The sequence below is a fragment of the Ischnura elegans genome, chromosome 8 (assembly GCF_921293095.1).
Source record: "Ischnura elegans chromosome 8, ioIscEleg1.1, whole genome shotgun sequence".
Lineage (NCBI taxonomy): Eukaryota > Metazoa > Arthropoda > Insecta > Odonata > Coenagrionidae > Ischnura > Ischnura elegans.
Window position 1 is genome coordinate 34,538,539 of NC_060253.1, and position 18,343 is coordinate 34,556,881.

The 18,343-nt window shown below is 38.7% G+C and overlaps 1 protein-coding gene across 1 annotated transcript in view; it reads left to right on the forward strand.

Annotated features, from left to right (window-relative positions):
- Positions 1-18,343, forward strand: part of LOC124163861 (growth factor receptor-bound protein 14-like) — a 512,073-nt gene that overhangs the window by 315,387 nt on the left and 178,343 nt on the right. Inside the window, exons 3-4 of the mRNA XM_046540966.1 lie at positions 11,038-11,306; positions 14,428-14,587. Coding sequence (XP_046396922.1) covers positions 11,038-11,306; positions 14,428-14,587 — 429 coding nt within the window. The remainder of the gene's footprint in view (positions 1-11,037; positions 11,307-14,427; positions 14,588-18,343) is intronic.

Consider the following 18,343-nt stretch of genomic DNA (forward strand, 5'->3'; position numbering starts at 1 on the left):
AAGAAGAGCGGGGAAAAAAACGGTGGCTTTATGCTCGGAGTCTGCGAAGCCCGAAGCGTGGGCGAGCGTCGCTAACACGAATATTACAAAAGAGGATATTCGAGTCGGCTTCGGATTTTTCTCATCACCCCCCCAGCACAGAAGTATCACTTATGTCACCCCTCAACACAACTCTCTGTTGTCGGAGCACATTTATGGAAGTGCTCCAAAGGATGTTAAAGATTCTGTTTCTTTGTCTGTATTCAAGGAGTGGCGGTCTGGCCATGTCGGCTGGTCGGCAATCGCCGAGTAGAATCGCACAACTCTCTTATCTATCGTGTAGCTTATACGAAAGGTATACTGAAAAAAGACTCTGATTACTTGAGAAAAAAGTTATTTTTGCATGTATAAAATTCTAAGTTTTCATTAGTTGCTTTTTTATTAAAACATATACAGTGTTAAAAGATTATATAAAAAATTAAATTAAATAAAAGTCGTCATTGGTGAACAATCCTAAGATTGGTTTGACGTAGCTCTCCATTTCTCTCTCCAATCCGGTAACCTTTTTATGGTGACGTATGCCTTCGCTCAATTTTTTTTCCATGGATTTGCCCAAATAAGGAAGAATATGGGCGGAAGAAAAATTATTCGTTAAATACACTCTGAACACAGTAATATCTTGACCCTGTATACCTCAACAGCTTTGCTAACCATCAATTTCTCGTTCATTTTAGATGTCAGCACTAGAGGGCAGCACAGGTTTTAACCATCGTTGAGTGAATGCACGATAGTCCAACGATTGCTGGAACTATCGCAATCTGAACGAGGCATGAGCGTCGCTAACGAAGGTGGCCAGGGTTGCCAAAATGCTGGGGAGTAAGTGATACGTACTAGGTAAAGATCTCGGAGAATATTTGATCCGACTCAGGTTGGTCATGGAGAGGGATCTAGGACATCCGTGTCGGATTTGGAAAGGATAGCCTGGGTCCAGAGATTGGGTGAAGGATTCAGCCAGGGGTTATATAGGATCCAAGTAGTGAGTCATGGGTAAATTAGCTCTGGAAAAAGCCAAAGGTTTGGGATGGAGTTTCATCGTGTATGAGGTTGTGTTCCACGCCCAATGTTGCCAATATACATTTAAAAATGCTGTGAGTCAAATACAATTTATGATTTTGTCCCATTCACCGTAAATTACATCCAAAAAATTTCGCTATGTATCAAAAGTCCACCTGCGCTAATGGCTCATCAGGTGGTGCTTATATAATAACATCGAAAATAAAAAATACATTGCTTCCTATGCAGTAACTTTTTGTTCTTCTTCACTGTTTTCAAAGGCATAGTTAAAACTATTTGTTTCATTATTTCTTACCTTAAAATAAAATATTTTCTAATTCCCTCTTTTTTAAATAAATTTTGAAATTTGTCTAGCCTATTGCAAACCTTGATCACTAGATTAATTATCTTTTTCGTAGTCAAATCAGCAGTGGACAATGGTATAAGTATGGGGGAGATTAGGGTATAGATCAGTACTTATAGTAATAAATAAATCTTGAAATTTGTCTAGCCTATCGAAGCCTATTGCAAATCTTGATTGCCAGAATAATTTTCTTTTCCGTGGTCAAATCAGCAGTGGACAGTGGTATAACTATGGGGGAGATTAGGGTATAGATCCCCGCCCAAAGCCTCAGAGAAATGAAAAGGTTATTTAAAACTATAGTCTAGTTATGCAATTTATTAACTGCATCTGCTTAAAGTAAAATTTTTAGTACCAAAAAGATGAAAAATGTATATCCAGGCGTATCACTTTTCAAATATTTTTCCGGACCCCTCGTTGCCTGGGGAGGGGGGGTCGCCACCCCAGGCTATCCCACCCCCACCCTTTTAAGCATATTCCTAGTTACGCCAGCGCCACTGGTCAAATGTATAACTAACCTAGGATATCGCGTCACACTCTTCCTATTAGCTTTTCACGCTTGTAGTGCCGGAACATATTCAAAACCGTTTGAAGAGTGGGTGTGTAAGAGGTCGATGCACCTGCTAATTGTTTTGCTTTTGTGTGATTGTGTTCGTGAAACGGGTCCCGGGAACGATATCGAAGCGGGAGGCGCGCGATTTATTTTTCTTGACGGAAGTCGTTCCGGCATCGAATATCCGGTTCACTGGGCAATTGCCCCCTCCGATTCTCCGCGTGCAAACGAACGATTTCTCCATTCGTCTCGCACTCTTTATTTGTTTTTTTTTTACTTCGGTGTCGTGTTGCGGTGAACCTTATCACGGATACGACTTGGCCGCTGAACTACACCCTTAAGGCAACGGACTCTAATATCGCCTATCGACTATTGCCACAGTCACTTCGCAACTAAGGAGCAGACCTTTTCGGTGGTTTGGAATATCGGCTGCGATGGCGATCGACGTCGACCGACTTTGGTCAACAGATATTTGACGGCCAGTTGGTTCTCATTGTTTAGTCGTTTTTCGATGGTCAGTCTACACTAGATAGTGTAAATCCATAAGTTTTACCAGTTACTATTATTTTACTAGGGGAAGTATTATTTGTACTTATTACTTTGCCTTCTATAGAAATGATATAAAAGTTTTAATTCTCAGGGTTGTTTTTTTATATCACTTTTCATCGTGTGAATTGCTGTCAAATTTAAATGTCCCAAGTGATACTTACATGGAATCACTTTCATATCATATAAGGATGGAGACGTACGAACGACATTGGTGATATTATATTTATATCTTTTAAAATTCGGAGTGAAGTCAGTTGTTAGATGTCAGTTTGATATCAATTTGATATCAATTTTACATAAATTTGAAATAGATTTTACATCAATTTTACATAAATTTTAAATAGATATTATTCCAGTTTTATATAAATTTGAAATAGATTTTATATCAATTTCATATAAACCGTATGATACCTGGAGTTCAACGTCTCTTTTACACTTATTTATCTCGGAGCTTGTACCATTCTTATTTGGTTAGGAGAAGGGCAGTGTCGCGGTGACCCCACACAGTTCTCCGAGTGACCCCAAATCGTCCCCTGCAGCCGGTGCGCGAAGATCGCGAGGAACACACTCAACCCGGGCGAGCGAGGTGGCTGACACTTAAATGTGGGGGGAGGACGTTTGTAATCCAAATGTGGGCTCATGAATAAGGCGGACGGACTGGCGGACTTGGCCGTCACGGACCTTGTTGGCTGGTTTATCGGAGTTCCCCTTCGCGACATACGTGTAATTTCCAGCGACCTGGTGCGATTCCTCGCGACCCACTTGTCGCGAATGGCGACTTTGACAGACGGCTGCGACAAAAATTCCCGCGGTGCCCCCAGGGGAACCAGCGGGAATTCCTCGTCCGTCTTTGTTTTTTAGCTCACGTAGAGTGCACTGCCATAAGGCGATTCCATCGCCATGATATTAAAATATAAGTGACAAATGGTAATATCCACTCGTAAACGCTTTTTGTTTTTATGAAAATTTCGTTTTTTATAAAAATATATTTTTAATTAGTATTATTTTTATTGCCGACAGTGATACAATAATTGTTTAACACTTTGCTTGCAATGGGCGTAATACTACGTAATGTGAAATCCTTCGATTTTTGCAACGGGAGTAATAGTACGCCAAACGTCTCATTAAAAACTGCCGTTTCCCATTCTTTAACAATGTGATGCTGCAAATGAAAAAATCAAAAGCGAAATTCATCCTTTAAAATGATATGAAACACCTATTCCTCGCATCAAAGATGGATTTTTAAGAAATAGCACATAGTATTGAAAATGGTGAGCACTGTGCTACCGATGTGTAGTACTAAAGTTAGCTCGGTAAGTGTTAATGTACAAGTATAACTCGACTACCGACCATGGTATCGACCCTTTGTCAATTTCACCTTGAAAAATGACACAGGAGTGTCAAAACCGTGGTCGGCAGTGGAGTTGTGGATCAAAATGTGGAAATTGCCATTTATTGTTTATATTTTACCATGGATATTAAATTTCCACCACGTTAAGCCTTCAGCTATTTCGAGACGTCCACTGCGCAAACGCTCAACAACTGCCCACCGAATCAAATCCGCTCATCTAGTACTACAAGGGCTACTAGGTGAGCGGATTTGATTCTGTGGGCGATTGTTGAGCGTTTGTGCAGGTGAGGTATCGATTTCGTACGTGAGATTCCTTAGAGTAGGGAGTAAAAATAGAAAATGTGGACTCGTGGTCCTAACCTATTTTGTCTTGGAACGAATTTGCGCCTTTCATGAGTTTTGGATATTTTCCATTTTTCAACTGGGTATGTTAATACCCAGCAATCATAAATATGTATTTAAAGAGAACCCACCACTCCCTATCAGCCGGTGGTAACCAGTCTTTGTTCACGAAGAACAATTCGTAAATTGTAAATTGTACGGAAATTTTCATAAATATTCTTTTCTTTTAATTCGAAGAACACCCTCAGAATTATTTTAATGTAATGCTCTTAGCAGGTCAAAAATTCCTTAAAAAAGGTGAAAATATAAAAAATTGCCATTCTTGCATTTTTTGAATTTTTATTACCTAACAATAATTTATTTCAAACACTGTTTATTATGACAATATTATGGTTATATTTTCGAATTTTCCAAATAATTTAGCATACAAATGAGTCATCTAATATCTGTTCATGTTGGTTTCCATCCAACAAAACCCGATATCGAAATCATTTTTCGCGAAAAACCGCCATTGTGGTGGTGCCCGTTATTCAGCTATTTTTCGAATTTCGCTTCCGACGGCATTTTTATTTTGGAGAAAAACATGTGCTCAAATTTTCATCATAATATGAGAGGTCAGGGGTCAACTGCAGCGCAAGTGGTGGCGCGGATGAGCCCAATTTAGCCACAGTCAAACGTTTGTGGGTTTACTTTATGGATCCGCGAGGCTGGAAAACAATGTTTAAATTACATATTCTTACCCGATGTGCACACAATATGTCCCCATCGAATGCTTTTCATTGTCAACGTAATAATATTGCCATTTATATTTTGAAACCATGTTTAGTGCTAACGGGGTAAAGGTGTTTAATTTACACAACTTTTACTTTACTATTAGACGCGCGACGCGACGTTTCTTCACCACTTTTGTCGCTCCTGTATTTCAGTAGAGTAAATAGTATATGTAAAAAGTGTCTTCTATAGAAGGCCTCATTTAAGGCTTAATTTTATTCCATTAATTAAATTGTATTTTATTGGTTATATATATTATAAGTAACGCCTGAAAGAGAAATTAGTATATTATGGATTTCGTAGTGGAGAAGCAGTGTATGGAACGAGAAGTTGTAACAGTGTTTAAATTAACAGGCAATGGCCCTTTTATAAAGCTAGGATTGCCCGGCAAATACTGCCGGGCAATCCTAACTTTATAAAAGGGCCAAAAATATGTACCAAAAAATAAATGATCAATGAATACAAAATTATATGGAATAATGGACACAAAAAACTCGTTTGAAAAGTAAAGACAGTTAGTTTGAAAAGGAACAACTGAAATCATGTTTATTTATTTAGAAGGGTTAGGCAGTCAGGCAAATTTTTTTAAATGTCCTTTGATGATAATTTTTTCTTTGTATTATTTTTATCAAATTGTGCGTGAACTGTGATAATGCATGTTATAGTTATTATGTTGTAAACGATAATTGTACTCTGGACACGAGAGTAAACGCCCCCTATGTTTTATTGTGTGACGTATTGACGTGTATTCTTGTATCCAAATTTTTGTGTTGATTAGTATTTCTCAAGAACTGCGGAATAAAATGGCATAATTTCTACTGGAATGCATCGAGGATGCGGGCGTGAGATGAAACGTTAGCCAGCTCTAGGCCACTTTGAAGTCACAGCGTCGCTTAGGTACTTAGCGGGGGATGACTTTCAATTTTTCCAAGCTTTCACGCCACCGCGGTGAAGGTGAAATTGCGAGTAGGTGTCTTGGGCTTCCCTAATCCCGAGGAGTCCTTGTGCCGCCCTTGTGAGACGGAGGAGAGGAGTGCTTATTGCGACTGCTTCTCAGAGGCGGTATCTGCGCCTCAAGGAATACCAGGAAGAACAACGAATCGATAATGATGACGTCGGCTGTTTACTTTCGGACCGCTTGCACCTCACTCACCACCGTATCAGTATTTCCCTCAGCGTTCGTCTTTGCCGTTAAAAAACATGCGTCCAGCTCCAGTGGAGTACATAGACGCAGGCGTGCAGCTAGGTATTAGGCTAGGGGGTTTTAGGAGCAACTAATACTGGGGGGTAGGGAATACGGCAGGTGCGGGTGTCCTCCCCCAGAAAATGCTTATGATAAACGGTTAAAGAAGGTGAGTTTTACGGCTTTCTGAGGGATATTTTTATTAATCCTTGCACTATTCTATGCGTAATATTTAACCAAGTAAAATGGATTAAATTTTAAAATTTCTCTGAGTTCGGGGGTGGATTATCCCCCAAAACCCTCCTCGCTGTGGCACTGCGTAGATGTGTCAACATCTGTCCCGTGGATACTTTGTTCATATAATTAAAATAAATTGAGTATTTTTTCTTTCTCCTGACCTCTGTGTTTAAGTTTGATTCAGTGTCTCGGAGTGTAGGTCTTGAAGTTTTTTAAATGCAAATGTTTGCCATCGTTTTGGCAAAGATTTGTATTTAAAATTCTTCAAAACCTACACTCCAAAGCATTGCATCAATCTATGATTATAATTTCACTCCAATTATGATAGCTACTAGCTTCTAAGCATCAAGTCACATAGTAACTCAGTCGCTTCAAATTACTTGCTAATACATATTTCATTCGATATATTTTTGTTAAATCTTTAAATTGAAGAGAATTTTATCATGTTCATCGGTTTTAGTACATTTATCATTAATAGGTAGTGACGTACCAAAAATTGGTTGCTATTACGCATTTCATGCAATATAAATTTTTGTTAAATCTTAAAATTGAAGGGATATTTTATCATGTTCATCAGTTTTGGAACATTTATCATTAAAGGGTAATAATGTGCCAAATAAGTATAATTGGCACTGATGTCATTGTTTACGCTGCACTTTAGTTATCTTTTTCCTAGCTAAAAATCCTTTTTTCTATCATTCTAAAATAAGATGTCCGGTAACGTTAACTTGTCCTATTTAACTATGTCGATGCTAACCTTTGCCGTTCTTCCCGTTCACCTTCTCATCTACTATACTGACTCTTCATCTGACCATCGTGCGTCAAGATGTTGCCGATTAGAATGCCCCGCCTTCACTGTTACGGTTTGATCGAAGATTTGCTCAAAGGTGCGCCTATTTATCGCTGCACTACTAATTTTCCGCTACATTTCCTCGTTCTCTACGCTTATCTTTCCCGCGGTCTAATGAGACCGACATTGCAAGCAAGCGATCTCGTTCCTGCTCGACCCCCTTTCCTCTTACCCGACTCATGACTAAACGGGGTCGTTCTTTCAGACCAGATACATTAATTTATTAAAATAATTCGGTGAAAAAGAAGGGAAAGAAAAGTTACGAAAAAAATCTTGCTCTCGCAGCATTCTCTCATATTTTTTTTTTTAAATGCAGACGAAAGTCGCCGCACACGTTCAATGAGTTGGTGACGTCATTAGATTTTCGGCTAATCGATTCGTTCATAGAGAACCGCTTATTGAGGCAAGGAATCGCTCACGAGAGGGAAGGCAGCAACAAACCACGTGAGATCGATGCGCGTGAGGCCCACAAGTGGCTGAGACGCTGTGCCAACCGAAAGGAGACAGTGATGTCATCAACTTTCCCGGAAAATGGTCAAGGCTGTCTGTTTTGCGCTGCGAATAGCCGGAGAAGTAGACAACGGATTTGAAAACGGAAAAATACGTGTATCTGCGGACAGGGTTGCAACCTGTGTCAGAAGGTAGAATGCAAGTTTAGCGAGGGAGAGGAAAGAAGAGAACAGGGTTTATAGCTGAAATGAAAATGAGTAGATTTTATGGTTAATTTATGACCCATTGGAATTAAGACTCCGTTTCTGGGTTACCGACTCGTTTTACGACCGACTCGTACATTTGGAATGTTTTGGATATTTTGCTACATATTTGAACAAAAGTGTATCAATGCTGTTGCAAGAGAAATCCACGTGTTGTACAAATAAATATGAATTTTCAGTTGAATAATACTTATAATATATTAAAGGAATTAACGAGAACATTTGACATTGCGCTGATCTGCCTCATTTAATACATTAACTAATCAAATTCGATGCATCATTAAATATAAACAACCAATTTCTTACTCTTTTACAAAACATATATTCTACAATACTCCATGTATGTCAACCTTCACTGATCATCATAATTAGTCAACAATCCTAGGATTTGTTTTACGCAGCTCTCCATTTCTCTCCCATGCGCTAATCTTTTCATAGCGACGTATTTCTTCTCTTTTACATCCTTTATAACCTGTCCTATGTAACTCATTCGGGGCCGTCCCTTGCCCTTCTTCCCTTCCAACTGTCCCTCTACGATTGTCTTCATCAGGCCACTATGTCTCTAAATATGGCCAACTAAGTTGTCCCAACTTCTGCTTAAGGTTTTTAAAAGACTTCTCTTTTCTCCCACTCTTCTTAGCACTTCCTTTTCACTTACACGGTCGATCCGTTTTATCTTCACCATTCTTCGGTAGCACTTTATTTAGAATGCTCCTTAGCTGATGAAAAACTTAAATAATTATAATATCACGGGCGGCAATGAAATAATTGTTGAACCATACGACGAGGTAACTCTCTCGTTCGTGTGAGGAAGACGAGTCCGCTAGGATCCGTGCTAAACAGAGGCGACGTCCCCGTGAAACGGCGCTAAACACTTCACTCTCTTGGTCGCCGCTGCACTCATCGCGGAGGTGTTAAGTTTTCGTTGCATTCGCGGTCCCGTTTACCTGTCCTGGAAGAGTTAACGCCTCGCTAATACCTTGTTTCCACTACAAGCATGGTACGATTCGCTTGAGCAACTAACCTGCATTCCAACTCCAGGACGTATTTTCCACGCTGCTGCACGCCAGGGAATTCTCGAACGCTAAGAATCGCAATTATGAAGTGCTGAGGTACTTATTAATGTCAGTCCCATTGTTAGCGGTAATGATGATGAGTAAAAGTTATCTGTATTTAAGTTTTATTTTAATTAATACGCAATATTTATTGATAATCACGTTTATATTTTAGGGCAAAGAATAATTTTTTTCAAACGACCCTGAAAATAACCTTAATAGTAGCCTTTTATATTTATTTACATTGCTTTCAATCCCTTAGTGATCGGTAATGATTTTCAGGAACAGTAATCAGTTATTTCGTTTTATCATAGTCAATACGCAATATATATTAATAATCATGAAATTTATACATCCCACATCGCAATTACAGTAATTCGGGCGTCCTTGCTTTATGCGCCGAGCGAAGGAAAGAAAAATTTATTTTAAAATGGCAAAGAACAAAGAATTCACCCCCGGATGCTCCAACTCGTCAACTCATGAGGTAAATTTCCGTATGATCCGTGTGTACTGAAAGCATATCAAATATTTCACATTATACGATATGTATACCAAATATCGTCTCGTATATATCTACGAAAAATAAAGATGACGATTTTATGTAACAGTAAAGACTAATTACTCTAGTCCTTGATTAAAATACGTAGTAGGAAGAGAAAAGGGAAAATTTTGCAACAATTATAAGCCATATCAGCTCATTGCTTCTGCCTTAATAAGTACTGTGCATCAGGGGCGCTGCTAGGAATTAAGGATAGGGGGGTTTATGTGCAACTAATACTGCGCTGCAGTGTTGCTAATCCGAAAGAAAATTTTAAGACTGTGGGCTGGGCATCCGACTTTTCGACCTACAAACTTTCCAACTCGGTTATGTGAATATTTTCATGGTTTGTTAGTTAGTCATCCGTCCCCCTTATATAAGATACAAAATTTGCCACATTAGAATATTATTTTTAAGTCTCTGAGCTCTTGGGGGAGGGGGTTTTATCCCCCAAAACACCCCGCGCTGCGCCACTGCTGTGTATGCTTACAACTGTAATTTTGCGGTGCCAGTAGCTGCCATCCAGGGTTCGATAGCTCCATCACAGTCGCTCCATTATCGGCGTGAACCATGGTTCCCATGTCGTCGGGATGTGCCCTTTCGAGTTCTGCGTGTTGTCCCTCATTCCGGTCCTGGTATCCACACCTGTCAAACACGTTATTGCGAAAAAAATAAAGAACCTCCACGTTACTCAAGTTGTCATACTGAACTGCTCAAGGTTATGCGGGGAAATCAAGAAATGCTCGATCGAGCGTCTATCCCGTTAATCCAGTGAGAATTGCAATTCAGTGGACTTTTTTTTAGTGAAATTTGAATTCAGCTGTGAATCAGAACAATGAATACGAATATTTTACTGCTATTTTGAATGTGTTTAAGCGTTACATTGACGATTAAGTACACCTATTCTCGCATTTTTGGGTTGTATTTGATTTAATGCTATTAGTGTTGGAATTAGAATGAGGATCACGTAAAACTTATATTTTTTTAAACATTTTAGTCACAATTACCTACTTAAGGTGTTGAATACACTATTCTTTTCATTGTTTATTTTGGATTTGAAATTATTATAATACTCATAACTTGTAAATTAAGGAGTTAATGCAGTGCACTATATATTTCGCGTCTTAATTTATAATTCTAAAATCTGTATGTTTATTATTTTTATTCTGCATTTTTATGCATATTTTTCATTTTTATGCTGTATTCATAATTCTTAAGTTTCATGTGACAAATGTCAAATAGAACTTCTATTATTTTACTTGTGATCAATATTTTGCGGAAGTGTTACCTGTATCATTTTTGTCAGAGTTTATTTAGCATCATAAATAATTTTGATATTCACATTTTCAAATTTTTGCTTCAAATACACTGGGTAATACATGTTACACTTTCATTTATCATTTTCCATGGATGTCTCTTATTTTTATCGTTATGTAATCCGTATTCCTTCGGCACTGCCCTTTCTCACGGAATTCCTTCCCTTCTTTCTCGTTTCCCGACAGACGCGACATCTCGCGTGGACAGGATGAACTGCGGCTGCGTCGACAGCGCCTTCCTGCTTGGCGGGGGCGGAGGTGGAGGCGGTGGGAGGACGAGGGGCGGCGGAGGGGGCGGCGGGGGCGTGTTTGGGTGCATGGGAGGCAGCGGGGGCAGCGGTGACGGCAGCAGCATCGCCTCCTACGAGAGATTACCCAGCATTCCCACGCTGCTCGAACTGAACGCCATGTGCAGTCGGGACCCGGAGGAGAAGGACATGACGAATGAGAAAGAGGTAACTTAAAATAGGGGACCGTTCGTCTGATTTCTCTCCTGACATATATACTAATCTAATTTGCATGAATATAACAATACTGGCATCTATTTTGAAAATCCATCCTTGGAAACAGCCATATTTGGCGTTACAATGTTAAAAAAAACTGAAATTTTCTCATGCTTCATGTTGGAAATGAAATAAAGAGTCGAAACCATGGTCGGTAGTGGAGTTATTCACTAAAATGTGGAAACTACCATTTTTAGTTCATATTTTACCATGAAATTTTCTAATCATGCACTTCTCAATACCAGTGGTGAACAAGTTACTTATATCCTTGACATGATCGAACTGTTCCGCTATGATGTGAAGGATAATTGAATTCGCTGTTTCCCGCATAGTTGTTGAAAATATTTTAATCAAACGGAAAAACTTCCATTCATTAATTCATTGAATGTGTAATGATCGATGCCATTGATGTAAATGCGACACCTATCTCTTATTTTTTTCATTTTTATTACGTATTTTACAATGTAGTATTGTACTGTTGAATTCCTATTAAAATTTGCACTAATGAGCAACTAGTAACCGCGATTGCAATCATTTTCACTGGTGTTCAACATTCTTCATTCCACCATCAGAACGGTGGCAATAATTGCTCGAATTCCGATAGTAAAAAGAGTACATTCTTCGCATGTGAAAATTTATTTTTGTACTTGGTGTGAATGGGAAAAAAATTTTGAACTTTGAATGCGAACGAAAATATTAATAAATATAAATAGTAATAAATTCTAGTTTGATAACATTGATTTGATTGTAACTCAGGAAATCATTGATTTAGTGTACATTAAAATATGTGAATGCTTTTGTGGTGAAATCAAAATACAAATGATCGAACTCGGTTAACTTAGGGGGTGAATTTCGAAAAATATATTTTCAAAGAACTCTTTTGAGCCTCATGAACATAGAATTCATAAATAAATCATGGAAATTATTTTTGATACCTTTTGGTGAGAAATTTAAATTTTTGTATAACAAAGTAACATTGGTGTCATATCGTTCTCTTGAATCCAATCCGAGTTATAAAAGAATCATTAATTTATTGGCCATAAGTTTATGCTCCATGTATTTATTCAAATTTTATTATAATTTCCCTCGTTAAAATTTCGTCTTAAAATTTCCCACCGTGCATAGCAGCGTTTAGCTGCTGAAATACGCCTCATCGTGTTAGTTTTCTTAAGTTGAGCATCTTTGTGCGAAAATAAATTCTTAAAAGCGAGAATTTTGATGTTAAATTACTACTTCTGTGGGATATTTCGTTTTCAGTAAATATGTGGTAAGCACTCAATCATGCTAATCTCTCCAAAGCGAAGAAACCGCGATCTTCGGTGCAGTTTTTAAAGCTGGCGCGATAGCCACTTCTTCGGTCATTCACACACCGGGCGTGCTGCCACCTAGGAGACAAGTTTGCTACTACGTACTCCCCAGCTTAGCTTGGAGGAAAAGGCGCCCTTTATTCAATTCCTTCCCGTCCACGGCAGTAATGCCTTAAATGGCCGAGAGAGATCCTCTCATTTTGCGGCTGACAATATTATGAACGTAAAGACGAAGGATCAAATCAGTATATATTCATATTTTGAATGCATAAATTTGCTTTGAGCATTATATTTGAAGCTTCAGATTTGATTTCTATTGAAAATTATCTTCACTACAATCTTATAGAATATTTAACTTTGTCCAAAGGATAATCAGAGTATAATTTAAAAACTCATCCCTGTTAAATTACAGCTTTTTTATTTATTTTTGGTTGATATCGTGGAAGTTACGAATCATCTGTGTTGTGCTATAGTGAAAACGAAAAGTATTTTAATAAATACTTGCAATATTCCACGATCATAAAATTATTACGACCTCCGTTTTAATGCTACTACTTTAATATGATAAATTACAATATTCCATTCCATCAAACTGGAATCTCCAGTGTTCAATATTGTTTGGAAACTAATATATTTTGTTCATGTTCGTGATACTTGAGGGTAAACATCGATAGAAATAAATTTTATGATTTAACTATCCATGATAGGAAGCTAATTTTCCCTAAATCAATACAAAATAATGGGATTGAATCACTCCTCCCCAATTAATCCTGTCTGCAATTAAAAACAAATTATAGGTCTGGTCTGGTGAAGGGATATGGCATGGAATGCTTTGTTTACGCAGGTGCTTGATGACATTAAAATTCCCTTTGACTGATCACGCTTTCGTTGTGTGTTAGCGCCCTCTCATAAATTCTCTTTTCGGTGCGATGCTATTTATATTTTTTTAAAGGCCGGCCAACTGCGCAGTTAGCACTTGCCCCCTCCCTCTCCTCCCTTTGCGGGCCTCACGTACGTTCTGACCTCCGGAGGGAAGTTCGCCTAATATCACGCCGTGGGCGGTGAGTATTATTTCAGAGGCCCCTAAATCACCGCCCGTGTTTGCGATCATCCTTCATAACCTGAGATAAAAATTGTTTGCCCATGAATACGCGTCTCTCTTCTGATGGAATCCCTTGAAAAATCCCGCTCCTACGTCAAGGAAAAATAAATTCACAAGAATGGATTTTATTGTTCTACAATTACTCTTATCTTATTCATTTAATGCGTAAAAGTTAATATTTACTGTCCGAGTAAAACCGTGAAAAAACATCCGCAACTATTCGTGTTTGAGTTAACCTTATTGTTGCTAAGTTTTGATCGTCTTTGGTGCAGGTGGCACATAACTTAAGCGACTTTTATTGATAACTGATGATAAATTTATTCATTGAAATTTTATCTAGCTGTTCTCTATCTTGCGACACACTCTAAATCTCAGGGAAAGTGGAATTTTTGCGTGAAAGCAGGCTTTTTCTACCAGAATTCTATCGTATTCGTAGGAAATGAGCCTAACTAAGCAATTTCGTAAAAATTCCGCGGCAAATGGCGCCAGAAATGCCTGGAAAGTTCTCATCTTTTTTGTGCGTCGATCTGTAAAACTGTCCCTTTCGTTTCTAGATGCCATGAAAAGAATAAAAAATCGTTGAATCTTATCTTGAATTTGATTGGGTTTTGATGGTGATGCTTGCCTGCAATTAACACATACTTTCGTTACCTTTCCATTTCAGGAGATGCTGACGTTTTACAACGATGACGGGTCGTACCAATCAGTGGTGGTGGAGAGGAATTTGTGCTCTGCCGACCTGTGTAACCTTCTTGCCATCAAGAACAGAGTCACCAAGGACGTGAATTGGACCATTGTGGAGCACTGGGTGGAGTTAGGCATCGGTGAGTTGGCTCTCGCTTTGTTTTTTTTTCTTTTCATGTCCTTGTACGTCGACATACCATTTGCTTAATTTCCATCTGAATGTTGGGCGAGTGAAATTTTGTCTCTGATATGACGGAGTAGGTATTAATGGCATTACCATCTTTGGTACTTGCTGCTTCCTCTGAAAACGCATAGGCAATCGTTTGTCGTTATGCACTTCAATTTCATCTTCGAACTTCCTTTTCATTTCATGATCAAGCATCAATGATGGACTGATGTAAGTTAATATTTGATCTAGCAGCTGCTCAGGTTATGCTGCTCGACTTAGCCATAGCATTAATTTTTTCCGGCTTTGGCGGCGGCGCGTTAAATTCCTCGCCTATCAAACCTAAGGTCGCGGGTTCGACTCCCGCCTGGGTAGGTTATCCTTACCTATCTAGGGAATGGGTGTTTGTGGCTGTCCATCGTTGGTGATTGCTGGTGAAGTTGGTGAAAAAAATCCCTTGATGTGAAGGCCTTGAAAGTATTTTTTTAGGAGGCTGAAGGTAAATAAATAAGAAAGGAAATGGTTAATACGTATTTAAATTTATATTTTTATGAATAGATTCCCTTTGTGGTACAGTTTTGTTGATTGGAGAGTTCTGAAACACTTTTTATGTTGACCTTTATATTGTAGATCTATCCCACAGTGTTATCTATACCATTTTCAATATTTTTGTGCTATTACTCAACAACCAACCTTTGATGACGAATAGGTGATTGGTATCATTTTAAAGAATATAGTTTGATTTTGTTTTTTTACTTTGTTTTTTTAGAGGTTAGCACCGATTTGTTAAAAAAAAAATGGCAAACTAAGAATTAAAAAAAGGATGGCGTAATATTACGCCCGTAGCAAAAATGGAAGGATTTCTCGTGCCGTAATATCACGCCCATAGCACGAAATGTGTTTTTTTAAATCGACACCGGAGTCGTTTCACTGGCTACTCTCTTCTTGCTTCGCTATATACATACATGCTCCCCTTCTCTTCTCTGTACTCTGTATCATTACTTCTCTCCGCATTCTCAGCCGCGGGATGAAAATCGAGATGCATCAGTCAGAAGCCTCGCTGTCTCGCAAAAGCAGCGATGAGGAGTAGTGCGAGGTTTGTGGAGGGTCGTTATTCAACGCGGTAGTGTTTAGACAGCGTGGCGCTCAAATTGTTCTGGCAGTCATGAATGATGGGGGAGGGACGCTCTTCATCGTGGCTGGAAGACGGGCAGGACGACGTCTGGAATCGATCGGCGCCATTGTGATGCTCCGTCGTGGTTATGAAGGGGTCCCCCATCTGCCTTGTATCCCTCCCCATCCGCACGCAACGGAGCGGTGGGGTAGCTTTTAACGTTTCCGCGTGTCCTTTGAGTAAATCCTCCATTCCCCATCCTGAAAATCCTCTTAGTTTCGTTAATTTGCAGTGTGACTGTTAGATAATGACGAATCATCAACAAAAAAGAAATGTAAGATCATAATCCTTCCGGGGAGGAGGCAAGTTGATTGTAATCTTTTCTTTGATGGTATCAACTTGAGGATGTATCGCGCGGTAAGAATAAATCTTCAATTAAATTGGTGAAAGAGATTACTAAAAGATTTTTGTACGTTTTGGAGCCGATTTAATAATTTCTCGTTTGCGCTAACCATGAGGTGATGCAGACTTTAACTTTATCTTGCGGTGGGTGAAAATACCGGTTAGCTTGAAGTCTGATTTAATTAATAAACCAACCAGAACTTTCGACCACCTCTAGGTAAGTTTAAGGGTTGTATCATCTTATGGTTAGTGTACATTCAATCCTACGTGTAATGAAATCTAATATTTTGCGAAGATGATTAAATCAGGGAACTTGTAGTTAGAAAAAATTCGCTGGTGCATTCGCTTAAATTCTATTTATTTTTTCAGCTTTTAAATCAGAAAATTTATCCCTGTTTATTTTACGTTTTATTTGAGCTATTTAATTACTTAACCTCACTCCTAAATTTGGATTGCAATAGCTTTAAATGTTGGATTTCATTACGACTTTACGGCCTAAGTGTGTTTGAGGTTTCCTATGCGCTTCGCCAGATGGAAAAAGAAACCTCTTAGTATCGTTTCCATTTTTCAAGTAAGCTTCTTTTTTTTAAGCTTAGCGAGAAATAAACCGTTGAACCTTATACCTATCGCCATTGACTTTCATAGAATCACTTGCACAAGCTAACTTTTGGTTAGCTCCTTACCTAAAATGTATGCTCTACTTATCGTTAAGTATGACTTTAAGTTACAGTGAAAAATAAGAATATTAATATTGTGGGTGGAGAAGTTTGTTTTCCCAATTTTCATTAGGGAAAGGGAGACAGTTTATCTTAAGGGGTCCCATCAGTGCTTTCTCTAATTATTATCCATTGGTGCTAAAAGTGAGGAAGGGTTACGGAAAAAATTTCCAAGGATCACATTGCTAACCTCATACGTATCACGGGGCGGCCCTACCCTAGCCAGAATCTACATGCCTACCTTTACGTTTCATCCTTGAGAGTCTGCACCCCGCCATACCATGGAGCGCGGGAACCAGGAACACATACATCAAGTAATTCCAATGCATCCCGCACGGTACGGCGCTTCCGTCTAGAAGGGAAAATGTACTGTCCGTAAAAAAATACGCAGGCATGTCAGTTTGAGGGGCTCCATGGTTCAAGCCAAGCCACCAATTTCAATGCAGCAAAAAACATGAGAGAATTCATTTCTACGTTCACTACATGAACTTAAAAAAATCATCCGCCCTTACTTTATATTATGTACAAACTTGTTATCAAAAAAGTACTCGTTTTTTCCGGGTAAATATAAATTTCTCAACCTTAAGCGCTTGTTGTTCCGTTTTTGTTCCAATGCATTTTCAAGGAAGCTAAATTCAATCTTGTCTGTTATCATTTTTTTGCCTCTAAAATTGAACAATTTGCTATGGTTCGTATAGGTATACATAATATGCAGATAGATCGTGAAGGCTAGACAGAGGTTTTTAAAAGGATGTGTGATAATTCCTAGGTCCTTGAACGAGAAAAAAGCAGTAAGTTCGTAAATCGTTGTTTATAGCCTAATTGACCGTGGAATGAGCTCCCTCCCAAATCGCACCGAAGGGCATTTTATCATCATTATCAGTCAGGAGTTCATGATCCTCACAAACGAACCCAGTTTTTATTGCGGTCGTCAAGTGAAACCTTATTAATGACTGCGTATTGAAACAGTGTGTGTTACTTACATGTGAAGAATGCCACGTCGGATTGCGACACGTTTGATTGTTAAATGAGAGTCTTAATGAGTATTGTGCAACTATGCCATGAATAAAAGATCTGATGCTATACCGGCGTATACTGGTTGTGAAGGCTGTTCGGGTGCTCCATCGGGTAATCTCTTCCATGGCAACCATGAAGAAGATTACCCGGCCTTCATTTCTATGCCATGAATACTTTGTAAATTTTGGAAACGCATTATTCTTCATTGAAATTTGTTTCAATCATCCCATAGGTCCATCTGAGGAACTGCACTGTAGGTGTCATGAGGAATCCAACATTATGCTTTAGTTATCAGTGAAATTATAATTTTTCATTACATGATTCAGCGCAAATGTGGAAAACTTGGATACTCTTTTTCGTTTTGATTTTTGTTGCTAAATGTACTTGTTTAGTTGCGTTATCTTGCCAGTGGGCTTTCAAAATTTTTTCGTTGTTCTAGTAGCCTAACATCACGACAAGGAAAGGCTTCCTCAGCTTTCTC